The sequence below is a fragment of the Camelina sativa genome, chromosome 10 (genome assembly GCF_000633955.1).
Source record: "Camelina sativa cultivar DH55 chromosome 10, Cs, whole genome shotgun sequence".
Classification (NCBI taxonomy): domain Eukaryota; kingdom Viridiplantae; phylum Streptophyta; class Magnoliopsida; order Brassicales; family Brassicaceae; genus Camelina; species Camelina sativa.
Window position 1 is genome coordinate 5889547 of NC_025694.1, and position 18181 is coordinate 5907727.

General features: G+C 32.4%; 2 protein-coding genes across 4 annotated transcripts; both read right to left on the minus strand.

Moving 5' to 3' along the window:
• Positions 403–3382, minus strand: LOC104717348 (TBC1 domain family member 15-like). Of its 3 annotated transcripts, XM_010434902.2 has the most exons (12): positions 3175–3366; positions 2901–3063; positions 2704–2799; positions 2524–2627; positions 2203–2402; positions 1952–2074; positions 1778–1866; positions 1585–1690; positions 1398–1495; positions 961–1206; positions 772–855; positions 403–682 (listed from the first exon to the last, which is right to left on the minus strand). In XM_010434902.2, the coding sequence occupies exons 2-12, from the start codon at positions 3009–3011 to the stop codon at positions 668–670; spliced, it is 1272 nt and encodes a 423-aa protein (XP_010433204.1). In that variant the 5' UTR covers positions 3012–3063; positions 3175–3366; the 3' UTR covers positions 403–667. The 3 variants fall into 3 exon arrangements, with proteins under 3 accessions (XP_010433204.1, XP_019086861.1, XP_019086860.1); XM_019231315.1 differs by lacking the exons at positions 403–682; positions 772–855 and having other exon boundaries at positions 1113–1264; positions 3175–3382; XM_019231316.1 differs by lacking the exons at positions 2704–2799; positions 2901–3063; positions 3175–3366 and having other exon boundaries at positions 2203–2395; positions 2524–2616.
• LOC104717349 (casein kinase 1-like protein 6) lies at positions 3473–6933 on the minus strand. Its single transcript, XM_010434903.1, has 14 exons — positions 6527–6933; positions 6350–6390; positions 6040–6109; positions 5757–5905; positions 5583–5678; positions 5359–5429; positions 5202–5263; positions 5052–5115; positions 4871–4955; positions 4643–4769; positions 4471–4553; positions 4322–4385; positions 4087–4220; positions 3473–3974 (listed from the first exon to the last, which is right to left on the minus strand). The coding sequence occupies exons 1-14, from the start codon at positions 6612–6614 to the stop codon at positions 3666–3668; spliced, it is 1443 nt and encodes a 480-aa protein (XP_010433205.1). The 5' UTR covers positions 6615–6933; the 3' UTR covers positions 3473–3665.

The window sequence follows — 18181 nt, forward strand, 5'->3', positions numbered from 1 at the left end:
AAAAACAAAGATTGTTTAGCTTTTTCCGTTAACTCAATGGTTTAGATTTTTTTTTAAAATGAAGGGAGGAGATTAATTGATTTTGTTAAATAGTTTGTACTATTTTTTTCTTTTACTTACATACCTATTTTTGGAATATGTAATTTTTTAAAATGATTTAACCATTAATATTATGTTTTGTGTCGCTTTTTTTTTTTGTTATCGCTATGTTTTACATTGCTAAAATATTTTTTTTGTCGTCTTAAGGAGACTTACGAATCTTGTTAACGTCATAACAAGATTATTTTGGTATACCGTATAGTGGATACAAAAATGACACTCATTCTTGCCGCAATAGCTTTCTCTTGCTAACGTGCGTGTGAATCACGTGGTGTGATTCATAGACAATGTGCTCATGATACATCAAGAAGTTCCTTCTTTTAGAAAAGAAACGGCACGCATGTTCAGTTTCTTAAGCACACGGTATCAACAAACGAATATGTAAGATATACAACCGGGAAACTCAAATGCATAGAAATATAAAGATTACAGAAGTGAAAGAACAAAAGAAATCAGAGCATTCTCAACGATCCTTCCCACAAAATTTATCGGCGTCCATCGGCCAAGATAGATATTAATATCAGTACAACAAAACCAGAAAATGGATGGTTAAAGGTTAAGCAATGTCCTATTGCCTATTAGCCTGCAAGAACAATATAAACATAAAACATTATTAGCAAGTAAGAAGTAGAACAAGAATTAGGAAGAACATGAGTAGAGAAAAATAGTAACCTTTTTCAGGAACTTTTCATGAATCTTCAATGCTTCTTTACAAGCTTTTCTCGCGTCCAAATTACCCGCTATATCCCCCAAAATCTGGAACCAACCAAAGAAAATAAAAACACAACTAAATCAACATAAAACTCGAGAAAGAAGAGTTGAAATTTCTCAGAAGGTATTGTGGCATAGAGAGAGAGAGACCTGAACAACGTCGTCTAAGCCTTTAGCTTCCTTCAATAGACGTTTGTTTTTTGTTTCAAGAACACTTGCCACTACGAAAACAGCGAGCGTGTTGTGTTGCTCGTTGTGGCCACTCTTTACATATTTTCTCTCAAACTTTCCATACTTCTTCAGTAACCTTGGATCCTGTTCTGAGAAGTTGTTTCTGTTCTCTGGTTTCTCGTATGATCCAAACAAGTTTGGATTGTACTCCATAGCCCACATCAGCTGAAACAAAATTCTATCTCACAGTCTTATTATCAGCTCAGATCAGACACTCTAAACCCTGAAAGAACATGAATTGAGTTCTCTCAGGTGAACGGAAATCAATTTTCACATCCCCAGATTTAGCTTATGACATTAAGAAATACGGATGAGTTATTGTAACCAAAGTAGAAACATATTCAGAGTCTTGTTACCTCCCAAAGGTACAAAGCATCAAGGAAGGAGAACTCTCTCCTGAACAATACCATCAACATTCGTATAGCAAACAGATACTCTCCACCGTCGAGATCCTCTGTCACAGAAAAAAAGTATAACGTCTTCACTAACCATGAGAAGTGCAAGAGAAAACGTAGCTCAATGGAAGGCAAAAGGAAGGAGTACCTAGATGTTGATGGAGCCGAGGATCAACGGTTTTAATAACCTGTGAGAGCATACCCAGTTGAGTCTGGACGCCCATTGATGTCGCTGTTGTCCTGAAATTTTCTCTCTAAAATTCAAGAAAACCAAAAACCATGTAAACAACAACAAAACCCAGTGATGACACAAAACAAGACAATAGGCTTTAGATCTTTACTAGTCTTCTCATTGCACGCTCAAAGCACCAGAAAGCGTCGGCTTCATCTTCGAGTAGGATTATCATTGGGGAACATATGTCGTTCATTCCTACACAAAATTGGTGATTAAATCCCTCTCCTTCATATGTTCACCTTTATTGAAGATTTAAGCATTAACAACAAGGTGGACTTACCCTGAACATAGCCAATATCAGGATTTAACCATGTGTATATGGAAAGAATATCCCATAGTCTTGCTTGATTACTCTCATTCTCATAAAAGGAGAGATACCGATCTGTTCGAACAACATCAAGACCTGTAACAAAACTATACCTTATTACCAGTTCTTTAAGGGCACTTGCCGTATCTATGAGTTCCAAGTTCTTGATACTTATACAGAATGCTAAAGAACATAAACTTATTTATGAGTAGCGGTAACAATACCGATTTGACTCAACACAAGCATCCACTGGAGCAGACGCTTATCTGTTATAGCGGTTTTTACAAACCATCCTTGATTTTCTACGGATGATTCTTCTAATGGCTGTCCATCTTCCGCAACAACCGCCATCGTGACAAATTTTCCGCTACCAATAAGAGGAACCATTTGTCGACATTCTTCTTTCCAAGCATAATACTGCTCCCTTAGATAACAAGTACAGCAATATGAAGTGCAATGTTGAGAGGAAAACAACATTACTCAAAAGAATCTACCAAACTACTGCGCATTCAGTAAAAGGATAGCACAAAAGACAATAGTAGTACCTTCTGTGATTCCTCAATATGTTCCTTTCTTCAAAGGTACTGTCGGGATCATAACCTCCTAACAAAAACTCCCAAACCTCTCCTTTGATCGAGGGATGAATCCCCTGAACATGTATCCAAGTAAAAAAAACATGGCCGTAGACTAAAACAAGAGAGAATATAAAACCAAAATAGACTTACCCCTCGCTGTATACGCCGGAGAACTCTTTCCATATCCAAATGTCCATCTTCAGTAAACGCAGCATGCCATCTTCTAGCACTTAAAGTTTTGCCAGCCTGATCAAAAATCCCACAATGAAAAAAGACTCAAAACTTTGGAAACAAGCTTTATACATCAAGAACATGGACTGGTATGAAAAGAAAAAAAAAAGACAAACCCTTGATTTGAATCTGGTCCTGGGAACATCTGCTACACATTCTGATCTAACTGGATAGAAACCTTGCAAATCTTCTCCTCCTGATTTCCACATGTGTCCACAGCAAATCATTCAAGCTTTCACCTTTTTTGGTTTTTGGGGTCAATCCAGATTCAAAGCATACCTATATAATAAATTCATCAAACATCAAAATTGACCCTAGAGAATCTCTTCTTTCTTTTATGCACCTTAAAGTCAAAATTCTCCAACAACAAACAAAGAACAAAAATAGGACCTTTTAACGCAATCAAGTTTGTGCCTTTCTAGATTCAAAACCATGAACTAGAATGTTAGATCGATCTCCCTCTGAGTCATGGACACGATCACCGACGGAGCTGCCGTTAAACTTGACGCTTTCAAAGAGACGAAGACGATATATACACGTTAGTTTGTGTAGAACACTTGAAACGACGTCGCTTTGCTGAAGAATAATGTTCATACTTGTCCTCTCTCTCTTTTTTTTTTTCTTTTTTTTTTTTGTTACAAAAAGAAAGAATAAATTAGTTAAGAGTTCAATGGCATGATATGTAGAATTAAGCTCAACAAGTTGTGGTGATTACAATTAAAAAAGTGTGTAAAAATTGATACAAAATCCAGAGAATGACAGTAATAATGATAACAATACATGAAAAATTGGGAGTTTCGTGGAAACGGAGAGGAGGACCAAACAAACAACATATGTAAACAAGAATCCAATTTACAGATAAGAAGAGTCCATTCAAGGCTTCATTTGCGGATGGAAAGAAGCTCGAAGCTTCTGAGAGCCTCGTCACGTGCTGTCCTAGAAGCAGCCACTCTGTCTCGGTTAAAGGCAGAGGCTGTCTTTGACTCGTATCCACTCACAGCAGCAGCTGCTGCTTGTGTTCTCTGAAAGACAGATGGTCTCACATTCCCACCACCGCTTGATGCCACTCGGCTAGACTCCCGGCTCTCTCTTTGTTCTCCTGATGAGCTCGGCCTACTACTCGAGGCTACTGCTCTTCTTGAAGCACTTCCGTATCTGGACGTGTTTCTTCCTTTCTCAGATACCATATTCTGACAAATAAAATGACATCAAGAATGAGCAAATAATTAAGATTCATTTCATGCACATTCTTTTATCAGAATTGTGATTGTATATAAAACTGGGATGGTTATATTGTTTTACCACAGCTGGTTTCATTGAAGGAATTTCGTCAAGAGTTCGATGTCTAGTATGGTTTTGATGGGGACTTGGTCCTCTAGCGTTCCTTCTCGCAAATGCTTCGACCGCACCTGAGAATTTATCGCGGATGTTCCCTACTGTAAGGGTATAGACAGGATTAAATTATCAGAACCGACCACCTCTTAGCTAAGTAGATTTGTATGTTTCTTAACTCTGGAAAAAGTATAGGATTCATTACCTGAAATCCTTTCAGGTTTTTCAGCAGACGGTCCCGCAGCCATCCCTGGTCTGTTGGTTCGATGCTAAAGAAGAGATCAATACATCGAAGTGAGTATTGATAAGACACTTGATACTAAGATGGAGAAATCTACAGACATGTGTACTCACCCTTTCGTGGGAGCTGGAGTGGGATCTGGAACTCTGAGGGTGTTTCAATGCAGTCCAGTCGAATACGTAGTCAAACTGATAACCTGATACCGTGAATCCATTTTATTATCAAAAGAGTGAAACATTTATAGAGATATCAAGAAGTAAAAGTTTAGCCACAGAAAATGCAAACCTTCACGGATAAACAAGTCTCGGAATAGCCTCTTTAGATATGAGTAGTCTGGTTTGTCTTCGAATCGTAAAGACCTGCAATATTGAAAGTATGATACGAATTCCGGTGGATGTGACTTGCATAAGACCTGTTACAAGTATAGTAACAAACAGTTAACCTGTGATCTATGTGACAAGGAGAGAGAGATCCAGTCAAGGGTGTCTAAGCCATATTATGTCGTTACCATACCTCTATAGGAGTTGAAACTTTCTTCTCGCTTATTCTGTCATACTTCTGCTTCTTTGTGCCAGCTTTTAGTCCTTGCCATGGGAGGCTGAACCAAGAAAATCCCAGAAAAAATCAGACCAGAACAAGCACGTGCCAAGATACACTATACAGTCAGACAAAAAAAAGGATCTCGATGCACAACCTTCCTCTCAGGAAATACATGAGCACGTAACCAAGAGACTCCAAATCATCCCTTCGACTTTGTTCTGCCAACAAATTCGCAAACAGCCACATTTTAAAGGAATTGTATTACACAAATTTGGAGCACATCTCAAGTGGGTGAATTGCTTACCAACTCCAAGGTGAGTGTTGACACTAGCATACCTAGCTGTCCCAGTAAGGTTCTTATTTTCCCTGTAATGAAAACAGAACATGAGTATAGGTGTAAGCATTAAGTAAATATAAAATGAAAGGTGTATAACAGTGCCCATGAAAGCACCATAAATCACCTATAAGGGATGTGCCTATGTGTTTGAAGATCCCTATACTTCTTTGCAAGGCCAAAGTCAATGATATACACCTAGATACAAAATCAATCAGGACATGATTTCAGCATACAGAAAACAAAATTATGCTTCTTGTACTGTAGGAAATCTAAAGCAGAAACTCAAGTTTAGTAACAAAGAAGAAAGATGGAATCTAGCATAACAGAAAGTGTACACAAAAAAAGCACCTGGTTTGCTTTGCGACCAAGTCCCATCAAGAAATTGTCAGGTTTTATGTCACGGTGAAGAAATCCCCTTGAATGCATGTACTCAACTCTGCTAATCTACAAAAATTAACAAATACATTATTTTCTTCTGCCTTGACAAAGTGAAAGCAGCAGCACTTGATAATTGATACTCACCAGTTGATCTGCAAGCATCAAAACTGCCTTCAAAGTGAGCCTCCTATTACAATAGTTGAACAAGTCTTCCAAACTCGGCCCAAGCAGATCAATGACCATCGCATTGTAGTCTCCCTGAACCCCAAACCACTTGAGGCTGGGGATGCCACCTTCACCACCACAGAAAACAAATTAAATCCAGGAAATGCAATATCAGATGAGCACAACAGCTAAAGCATATTTTTTTAACATATAGCAGCTACAGATTTTGACCAGAAAAGTCATATCAGAGTTGTAAACTTACTTCCTCCTTGTAGAAGCATGTATATCTTCGACTCATAATGAAGTTGGGGATGCTTAGTTTTCGCAGGTTCCTTCAAAAATTTTACAGATGGTTAGATGTAATCCGTTGTTGAATCCCCCAGCAACGAAAAAGATGAGTATTTTGATACTTAAGAAGCTATGGACGATACATTAGCTGATAAACGCAATGGGATTGATACAAATTGATGAGAAAGCTTAAAAATTCCAACTTTTACTCGTCTCCTCAATCTTAAATCACATGTTATTGATACAAAGCTAAAGAGAAAGAAAAGATAAGATATGAATAATACCAGCTTAACAGCAACTTCCTCTCCGGTTTGCAGACTCACAGCTGAAATATATATTTTCAAGAACAAGATTTAATTCAAAGGTAATCCAAAAAAATGAATACTAACAACAACAACATAAGAGACAGATCACATTAGAAACGATTAAAAAAAGAAAAGATAAAGGAACAATTTTTATACCTAGAAAAAGCTCTCCAAAAGAGCCACCACCGATCTTCCGACCAAGCTTAAACTTGCCCCCAATTACATTATCCATTTTCAAGTCCATTCAATTTACATTCAAATTTCACCTTCTCTGTTTTACAAACCCGATTAAGAGCCCTGACTTAGAATCAACAGCACCATTTCCAGATCGAAAACAGGTCAACGGGACAAGAAGAAGATGAATATATGAATCGTCGTCTCTCTCTCTAATGTCGTGGTCGTGGGTGACTCAGGGCGTTGAAGAAGAGTTGAATCGCCGGAACAAACGAATCAGACAAAAAGTCATAGACAAGGAAAAAAAAAAATCAGACAGAACCCAGATTGATGATTTTTTGTCACATTCCCATATCAAAAGGTGACGAATTGATTTCTTGGTGAAAAAAGTTGACCCAGTAAAACCATTGTTGATGATGAGAGAGGAGAGAGATATGGGCCTTAAACTTTTTTTAACTAGGCCCAGCCCAAACAAATAGGCAGAAGTGGAGATCTCGAAAATCATCCCAAGTACTATAAACTCTCACGGACACATTGGTCAACACAGGTTACAATCAAGGTCCCAAACAAACTAAAAAACAGTTTAATTTATATATATATAAAGCAGCTTTTGAGAATCATTAATACCAATCATAAATGCCTAATAATTCATGCTTAGGGTTGTAATGTTGTTATGTACCTATGCGTATGTTGTCTTGTCCTTATCATCATAGAAGCGACGTTGAAGTCACTGGGCCTGATCCACTTGTCTAAGGCCCACTTTGCAACGTGTGATATTTTTTTGGAAGTGTGTAGAGAGGGAGGGGATTCTTTCTGCTGCTGCACACATCAAATGTGTCTCTCGACAAAGGCTATTGGTCACAGATGAAGTCACGAAGAAGCGTCAATGGCATGTCTAGGTAGTCCACGTTGTCAGTTACCCGAAACGTCTGAATTGAGTGTTTTTTTTCTTTCAGTTTTATTATAGTATGAGTGAAGCTTGTAAATTACTCATCATTACTTTTTTATTTTTATTTTTGTCGCAATGGTATCTTAATTAGTTTCAGCTAAGGAATATGCTTAAGTTTGAAGATCTTTGACTCATTTTTTTCTCCTTGATCGTCGTATAGGATAACCTAGTTTAGTAACACTTATTAGTCGCCATTTTATATATAATTTATTTATCTTTAAGGGGATTTCGGATGGATCCGGACACATTTATGTCACAATCGTTTGATAAGGTTATTAGTAATTGTGTTTCCTTGTGTAATTAATACTCGTGTGTCATTCTGTTGGTTGGTAGTTATACCAATTTTTTTTTTACTGTAGTCTTTTTTTTTTCATACCGCTTTGGTAGATACCAATAAGATATATGATGTTTTGTATTTTTGTACAAGATATATATATATATATTTTTTTTTTCTTAGTAATTCTAGTTCTTATAGACACGAATCGAAATAAGGTTGGGCACACAATCCCAAAGAAAGAAAAAGGTACCGTTTCGATTGATTGTAAGGAAAAGAAAAATCATAGTACATATGGATAAAAGTAACCCGACCCCTAGAGATTGAGTAAATTTCTCAATTAAGAAAAGTTAATAAGTGAAAAAAAAAACTTAAAAAACAACAAAAGATTCGTTAGTGGTCCCATGAGGTTGAAGTTTGAAAAGCGAAAACAATATCTAAGAAGTGATGTCTCTCTTTTATTTCTCCTTTTTAACTTTATTAGATTTCTTCTTCTCCTTTACCTCTCTTCGGTTGGTCTATAGCTTTCAAATCCCATAGGCTTAGGCGAAAGACACACACAAATATACATACACAAATAATACACATTATCTATAGAGTGGGTATGTATTTATTATTTAGCTAGGGCTAGCTCTAGCGTTTTGAGATAGGCTATCGATGCATGGATGGACCTTATGCTATCCACGTTAATGTTGTCCCATCTCTCTCTCCTTAGATGATTTATATGAAATTCATCTTTTTATAGTTGCAATACGAGACAAACATAAGCTAATTATTGATACGTAACTGTCATATAATTTACTTGTGATAAGAGTTTATTTCGTGGAACTAATTAATCCACATATACGATAAAGTATCTTTAAGATACTATTGAGGACGTTTGAAACATTTTTGTTAATTAGTTTTGCCTCTATATATAAACATAATACCATAATACACAATATTATAGTATATATATGCACTATTATCTTTTTAAGTTTGGCGCTAAAAAACCTTAATTGTTACTTTACAAAATGCTTTAAATGTACTTCCTCCTAGAATGAAGAAATCAACCAATTGATAGTGCATTTAGATACCTTGATGTTTCATCAAATAATAATAACAAAATTAATAAGACTTTGATGTTTTCAGTTGTTCATGGATGATTGATTGATGCTCGATGCAGTTGATACATCCTATCATAAGATCAGAATGCAAGATTTGTGAACCATGGCAAGTGAGATGATTCAACACATGGGATGAAATGGTCAGTTTGTTTAAGTCATCTATCAGTAATCTCTTTTTTACGTGAACTCTAAATATATCTTGTAGTACTTTGTCAAAGTCATGAGTTTTTAATCCAAAACAAATTAAAATGAGCAATGAATAACTTAATTTGTACACCAGAAGTTTTTAAATTATTGTAGTATACTCTTTAACTAATATCTCAAGTTCCATCTTATTTTCCATGTAATGTTTTAAGAAGAATACTTTAAAAAAAAATTCCATCATAATCACATGAATTAATACACAACTATATTAGCTTTAAGTATATAAGTTTCCGCTTATATATATATATATATTTATTTATGTAAGTTTCCAATTAATGTATGCATCTAGTATAATATTACTACATGCACAGATCGCATATAATTTGACTTCAATTGTAATTTGACGTTCGAATCTCGCATATGTAAGAGGGTATATGAATACATGTCGCAATTACAGTTGGCTAAAATGAATAATATATATCATTCATGTGATTATGATGGAAAACCTGAAGATTTAAATTGACCACATATATTTTTATTATTCTATTTTTTTATTGTTATCGTAAAGGAAGCTATGAATAAGTCCAATAGCATTGCGGCGGCAGAACAAAAAATATATTAATCAATCATAAGCTCAAAGTTCTCGATCACACGCTTCTTCAACCTCCCCCAATCAAACTTGCCCCTCTTTCATCAACACTATTTTCTCTCCCTATCTCTTCTCGCTGCTCAGTATTATACACTGTATAAAATTGTCTCAAAACTTTTGTTATGCCAGAATCTTTTGAAAAAAATAGAAAATAAACTTACTAATTTTGTTTACTGAAATAGTTAATAAACGTTTAAGAAGGGATCTCAAATCATGAACTATTATCTCTTTTTTGTTAGTTTCATTTTCAAAAAAGAAACTAGAGTTTTGAAATAAGAAACTAGAAAGATGTAGTTCTTATAAATATCTCTAATTATTTATGTGTTTTATTTTTCAATATACAAAAACATATGAAATGTCACTTACACTGATTAATTACAAACACATATTTTTTGTGAATTATACTTGCGCACGTTATCCAGGTGTCGGACTTATAAGCATCCCAACTTACACGTCTACTTAAATTACACTAATGATTGGTGTATACATATATTATTGTATATGGGGAATATTGATATAGTGGAAACTATATAGAAAACCCTTAATGTTAGTAAGCAAAATAGGTCTCAGCTTATCTGTGTCCATAACTTGGCCCCCGTTTGTAAAAATGAAATTATACATAGTTAGTAATACCAGTTCATAACATGTAATATACTAGTAGTTCAATTCGTTGAACAACGTATCATCAAGAAGACAAAACATTTATCTTTTCTAATTATCTGTATTGATGTATATCTGGTAGGTTAAATCATGAATATCTATATGTTTCGGAAAAAAAGAAAGATAATAACAATGAAAAAGTGAAGTTAACGAGAAAAGAAAACAATGAGAAAGTGGCTTTTTATCGAGAGAGAGAAAAAAAAAAGATACCATTAGGTGATCAATAAAATTACGATGTCTCGCTTTATTCTGACAATGAAAGAAAGTATATTAAAGCATCATAAATTATTCTATACGATTATTTCTCCAAAGTTTTTTTGTGAGTCTTTCGTCAATTGGTGAGTCTACTCTTTCGTATATGTGGTTTTAGTAAAGTTTTAAAGTCACACGCAGTAAATCTATTAAAAAAAATTGTCAATCATGAATACCGGTTAATAAACATAACATTATTCTTTTTATTTTAATTATTTATTAACTTAATCATAATCTCTCTTACAAGAACATAAATTGTAAACTAGTAGCAAAAATGTATAGAGTTCAATGCATTATGAGATTGATGTATATATATATATGTATATATGTGTGTATATATATATATAAATTGCGTTGCCAATCACAATCGAGAATACAAGATGCTTATTACTTGTAGATAACAATTTCCCATATTTCTAAGTTATATCATTCCGAATCTTTTATGTCAATTATACAAATTTCATCTGTATTCTTTTTTCCTTTTTTCACGTATTTTATTTATTTTTTACTAATAATATTGAGAAATTGACATAAAGTCTTAGATTAAGAATTGTCTCGTGACTTGTACACATCCTGATATTTAAGTGTGCCGTTTTCATTTCCCTGTTTTGAATTATCATTGTTAAATCGTGTTTTTAAGATAGAGCTTACGTGGTTTCATATACGATGAACATCTGGTTACTAGAGCATTTGTGATCTAATTACCTGATAATTTCTTTTTTGTTAGGAATCACATTATAAAAAAAAAACAACAAAACCTAAAATGGTACTATAGACTATTCTTTAAAGTATCATTGATTTTGAGTTGAAAATTTATAAACTAATAACTTTATAGTAATGATAATATATAATAAGATGGATTAAAGAATTAAAGGACTCTTACAGAATATGTCGTTTTTGGCTCATCATTTTTTGGATTTGTCATTTTATTTCAAATATTGTAGAATTGTAAATTTTGCCACTTTAAAAAGTTGATTTTTTATCCATATTATACATACTAAATAATAAACACTATACTCTTAAAGAAATAGAACCAAAAAAAACTTAAACATAGAATGTAACTTTGTGTTTAAAATCTTAATAAGTAGCAAATCCATATATAAAATTTTAACCAGCAAAAAGCTATCAATAAATACATTAAATCAGATATTTCCTCAAAGAGAGACATAACCGTGGCAACACGTGGTGCGACATCAAGAACCATCTCGAGCATTTGATAAATTTTTTTATCTTCATCAACATTTTTCTGCCTGTTGGCCCTTTTTATAATGGCTTTCTAATTATTTATCATTTCAATAACCTGCATGATATTTATATGATGATAGACATTATACATACCTCTACCGTTATATGTAGGTACATACATTTCGCTTATATTTTATCAACACGTTACCTTTCATTATTTGTTTGCGACTCAGATCATTATTGTATAATTTCTTATAAAAATTCAAATGTATTTCCCCAAAGATTCTTGATTCCCGGGTTGATCACGGTCAAGAAGCTCGATCAGACGTGTCTGCTCTTGTCAGCTTGTTAAACATAGGTTTAACCCTTTATGGCTTGCATGTATTCCTATTAAGTTCGCAGGACCGCCTTTAACTAAGAGTGAGTTTGGGTCCATGGCATCATTAAGGCTCATTTCAGCGGCATGTCATGGCGTTACTAGCTAGTAATCGTTAAGCGAATAATGATCAATCTGCCATCATGGTTTATAATTGTAAAATGTTAATAGTTAATCAACATAATGCAAGCGTTACACAAAGGCCGGCTTGGCTCCTTATTATCGGCTTTGTGTTAGCTGTTTTATGCTTTAGTCACATTTGTTGGTTCATTCCAGCATATATATCCTAGATGGAAAACGAGGATTATACGTATTTACAAAATTAAATAAAAAAATCATATTTATAGATATATATATATATATACACTGTATATAATTAAAATTTGTGTTTAATTTGTATTTAATGTTGTAAAATTCTCATTCATACATCTGTCGAGTTCTTTTCCTAACAATGATTAGAGATTATTATGTTCCAATCAAGAATTTATTTTCATATATATGACAAAAATAAGACAGGACAATATATTTCTTCCACTTATTTGATTATAACTTTAAATTTTATTTAAAGAAATTATATAGAAAATATATTACTATTTATTTTTTTGTCAACCATTAAAGCACAACCGACCGACTCATTAGCCAAATTTTTACATTCGTAAGGAGCAGACTCGATCTCTGGTGTAATGATGTCTTCTACAATTGGACTTACCATTGACCATTGCACTAAAAACATTACATACATATTATTATTTTTAAAAAATATAGCATAGAGTACCAGTATGTATATATATCATGTGTCAAATGTTAGTTCTTTATCACAATCAAAACTATTTCTTTCGAATCATATAAATAACTAAATTAGCGAGAGTTTTAAAATATGCTTTTGAGATACAATGAATGTTCTCATATCTAGTGGAGTCATTAATTAATAGATTCCATGAATTAATACCACTTTGGTTGTTTTTATTTTTTGTGTGTTGAAATTAATACCCATTAGATAGTTACAAATATTTTCCTCAATATGTGCTTCTTTAAGATAGATGTTGATGTAAGTAGAAAAAAATCGAAACATGAAAGTGTTAAATTAAATAAAGCATACTGAAAAACAATCACCAATGGTCATAAAGTCAAAGTAGAATTCAACGAGTATCGCATCTAATAGCATTCTTTCACTTGAATACAAATAAATATTGTTGTATATGGTATCTTCTCTATTCCAGTATTTGGCTTTTTACATTAAGAAATAAAACAAAAAATCATCCGCGAATTTATTCCGTATGAATTCATATTTTGGCCCTCAATGCGACGGCCTTATTATAGTCTTACTAGCCTCGCACCCCACATATTCTATTGATATTGCGGTCAAAAGCAGAAAGATGTTTGATCATACGATTTATGTTACTTTTGTATATTAGTATTGGCTTGGTGAACTCAACTATATATTTTGTGTCGTATCTCATAAATGCGGAGAATACTTTTGTGTATTCGTAACAGAATATTAACATATCAGTGATCATATGAATGATATCTGACTCAGGAGCTTAAGTACACTATGCCTCTAAATTTTTTTGTAGAGACATTATAGAATTAAGAGAGTGGAGTATTTGACTAAATTATTTGTAAATGATTTAATGAAAATTGAAGGCATAACAGTAAATATAATGATGAATTATTAATAGATTTATTTAGAGGCTACAAAGAGAATATACATAAAAAGTCTAGCACGAGTCAATTTCAACAAATGGTAGAAAACGAATCATAATGATATTAGGATTTGGTCTGCAATCTGCAGGAATAGTAAAGGCATGCCATGTGCACTTATTTAGAGCATATATATACTATTTGATCCTGACCTTGGTGTTTTATAAATGGGAATATGTTATAATATTGTTTTCGTATTCCTTGACACTTTGACAGCATGTACTTTGTTAAGCGAGCATTTTAAATTTGCCATGATGTTCTTACCAAGCGTTCATGACATAACCATGTTTTCTTGTTCATTCATTCTCTTCTCATTCTTTCCTTCTTTTGTTTGGCAAGCCTTGTTCATTTTGTTTTTAAAATATCTGTATATATACATCTTAATAGTTGGCAAAATGATTTGTCTACTAGTTAGATCAGATGTAACCCTTTTGGATCTCAAAATCTAAATAATGAATTAAATAATTTAATAATTACAAATTATATAACGTAATCAATTAACTGTATCACTCAATGGATTTATTCAGAATCATACAAAGATATCAAAAATATTGAATAATACATAAACTTTGTTATATCTAAATCATAATCTTGTATTTTTAATGCTTAAAGACTAAAAGACAAAATTTAACATTATATTTCTGTAAGTTGTGATTAATTAATGGAGGTAATCCAAAATTTCATACAATAATTAATACTAAAATACAACAAAAAACATGGAGTTTTGACAATATATAATATCTATATATATGAAGAAGAAGGCTGCTAAGGAATACGAAAGACGAATAATTAGATCACGACAAAGAATGTTAAATCCGTCACTCTTTCTCCAATCAAACACACATAATCTTCCTTACTTGACAATAAACTCTTCCCCTCGAGTTTACCCTTATTCCCATCATTTTTCATCAATAATACATCTCTCGAGACTCTCATATACCTATGCGCGTGTATATGTGTGTTCATATCGTGTATACTTTTCTCCTAAATCATATGTATGCCATTATGTTGTTACCCATGGGGCCAATATATATGAATGATTTGATTTTAATTTATAGGTGAAGTCTTATAATTAAAGCATCTATATTTTTAATGTTTATTTTTTTTAATAGGGTGATGTATGCTCGACAAAACTAGATCAATTGATATGACAATTTTTAATTTATATGAAAATTTATAATTAATGAAAAAAACCTCGAAGGAATTTTCAGAACTAAAATTAAGTTAGATTAGGTATCATGTTAACCTAAGAGTGTACTAGCTTCAACGTATTGCAAGTTTTATGCTCAAGAACTTGAAATGTTTTTTTTCAATGGACTCTAGCTAGTAGTTATGATCCTTGTTGTTTAGCTAACCGTTCTTATATTATAGGTATAATATAATTCTAACATGATGTATAACTACACTCTATAAGATGTTACACGCCTATTGTACAAGAAAACATGATATGATCATCCGATGTTGAACTGAAAAAAGAAACTCATTTTTTTTGCTTGCCCTATTGTTAGGTAGCTTTTCCTTTGTCAAAAAAAAAAATGTAGCTTTTTCCATCCGAGAACAAAACAAATACAAAGGCATACTTTTAAAAAGGAGTAATGCGGACCTAAGTTTAACTTATCGTCTAGATTAGTATAGTTGTCGATATGTTAACCGAATTTTGTAGTAAGCATAAAATGTTGTACTGTCTTCTATTGACCTAACATCAGTTAAAGAGTTTCCCAGCATAATCGGTCAGTCCCTAAGCTCAGTTAAAATATTGTTTATATATAGTACTTCGTTTTGGTAAATTTTTATTTACTAAATGACAATAAATATTTAATATGATTCTCTAATTAAAAACAAATAGTTTTTCCTGAAACAGATGATTTTTACCATGTAGATTATGAATTAATGTTTGACCCGGGATACCATTAATAACAAAATAACAATTTAGTTAAATACCGGTTGAGCCATCATATATAATTCATAAAGGCACTAATGAAAATTTTGTATGAAACGTTGACTTAATTTCCTAAATTCTAAGCAATCGGAAATTTCTCGAGCAAATGGAAGGACGTGTAACCTAAGATATATACGGCTCACCAATTTCCCCGCCGCATTTGGCTCCCTCTAATTAAGGGTTTGCATGGAAAAAAAATAAAAATTGATATAATACACTACAAATCTACAACTCTTAAGTCTCTTACCTTGTCGTATAAAAAACAGAAACATAAAATCAAAATTTTCAAATGATTTGATCCTATAATATATATACATATATATATGCTATTCATTCTGTGCATGAGCAAATTTTGATCTGCAAACTGTAAAGGACCTTTTCCATTTCGTTGGCAGCTTTCCTCTTTTATGTTTAGAGTTAACGTTGAACCATCTGAAAATGTTGAAACTTGATCGCATAGAAAACAATTTGTTTTCCAAAACTCTATTACCCTATATATATGATCCACCATGAACATAATTATAGTATTAGATACCGTTTCTAAAATAAAGACAAAAAGAAGGTCTCTTTGTATCCTATAAAACAAAACTAACCGATTTTTGATGGTATGAACCAAACTAAAGATCTCATGATAATTTTAATATAATTTATGAGAATCTGTCATTTGTATATCCTGAAAAGAAAAAAAAAAACTGAATCTGAATTTAAAAGTAGCCAAAAAATGAAAAACTAGTCCTAAACCAATTATTTGAAAACCCTAAATAGTAAGTACTAGTACCAAATCGTTATTAAATGATATTTATTTTGGACATTGTTACTGAAAACACTAATATTTTAAATCTGTAAGAAAAACCACACCAAATTACAATTCGGATTCAACACGATTAGTAATCTTCAACTTAAATTTTGTACTAACACTTCAAATAATATAATTTAATCCACTAATTATATCATTGGGACATTATTTAAGCATATACAACTATTTATAGAGAGTGATATAGGATCCACCATAAGCATATAATTATTAAAGATCCAGCGCATTAAAAGGTTTCCCCATCAGGAATAGACACAACAAACCTCAAGGATAGGCCTTTCTATTTTATCACATCTGATCCATGGTATAATAATATAATATGATTGTTATTCTCATAACTCATATTGATTCGTTTCAGCTTGATTTTATTAAATTATAAACAATCCAAGTTATTTATCAATATAGAAAAATGAAAGGATGATTTCAATGATGATTTAGTATGTGATACCATCTTAGTTTAGAAGACCATATGATCGATTATATAGTATTTTTCCAAGATTCTACTAAATTAATAAAACCTAGCTACAAAAATGAAGGTAAGATCGTGGTGTTGTCTTTGTGACCCATTTCATTCTTCTATATTGATGCCAAAATATATATATGTGTCTGTGTACTGTGTACAGCTGCCAATAATTATGAGAAACATAGGAAACATAATGACAAAATTGAGTTTTGTCCACACCTCAATTATTGTGGCAGTCTCTGAAATAAATCCAAGATTTTCCGAAACATCAACAAATGAGTTTTGTTCAAAGATCACTGTGTATTCGGTTTGATCATGTTCATCATTAGTGGGCCCTTCCTCCCATCAATTGTGTCTATTTCCAAAAAAATATATATGTTTTCCTAATTAATGTATAAATGACGTGTATGTATAATAAACACATACTGTATAGTTAACTTTGATACATCCATAATTTTATATATACTATTTTTACATTCATCATCATTTTAAAAATTGAAATATTACTACTGCCCAAAGAATGTGACGTGGTTTTCATGGAAACAACAATCTGTTATTCCGATTAGGTTAGTTTAAAGTACAAATTGGTCACAAATTGCAACAAAGAGGTGGCTACAAATTATCTGTCTAAATTTACTACCAGTTTGTACTGATCATTTGTGATACATTTAAAAAAAAAAAAATACCGTTGTGAATTATAATATGCTAGTACTAAATAGTGTGTGATGATTTGAACCCCCAAAAAAATGTGCAATGAATACATATTTACGATTTATTAATCTCACTATATATTGGCTCTACGGTCTGTTGCTTCTCTTAATTTTACAGAGTGGACTGGTCCGCCTAAATAATGTAGAGATTGAATCTCTGAGATTCTCTAAACCAATAGCATTCTATATTTGAAAAGTTTTCAACGATCCTAAAATTTAGAACTAATTAATATAAGATCTATTTTTGAAACTCAATTTTTCAACCGTTTTAAGATTCACATCATGCATCTCCAATATTAATCTTTAATATTCATTGCTAATTAGTAATTTTACATCAAATTCATGGCTATATTTAAAAACAAAAAATTAGATTCGTGTTTTTTTAACTAACTCTAGTGACGCCTATAATTCTAAT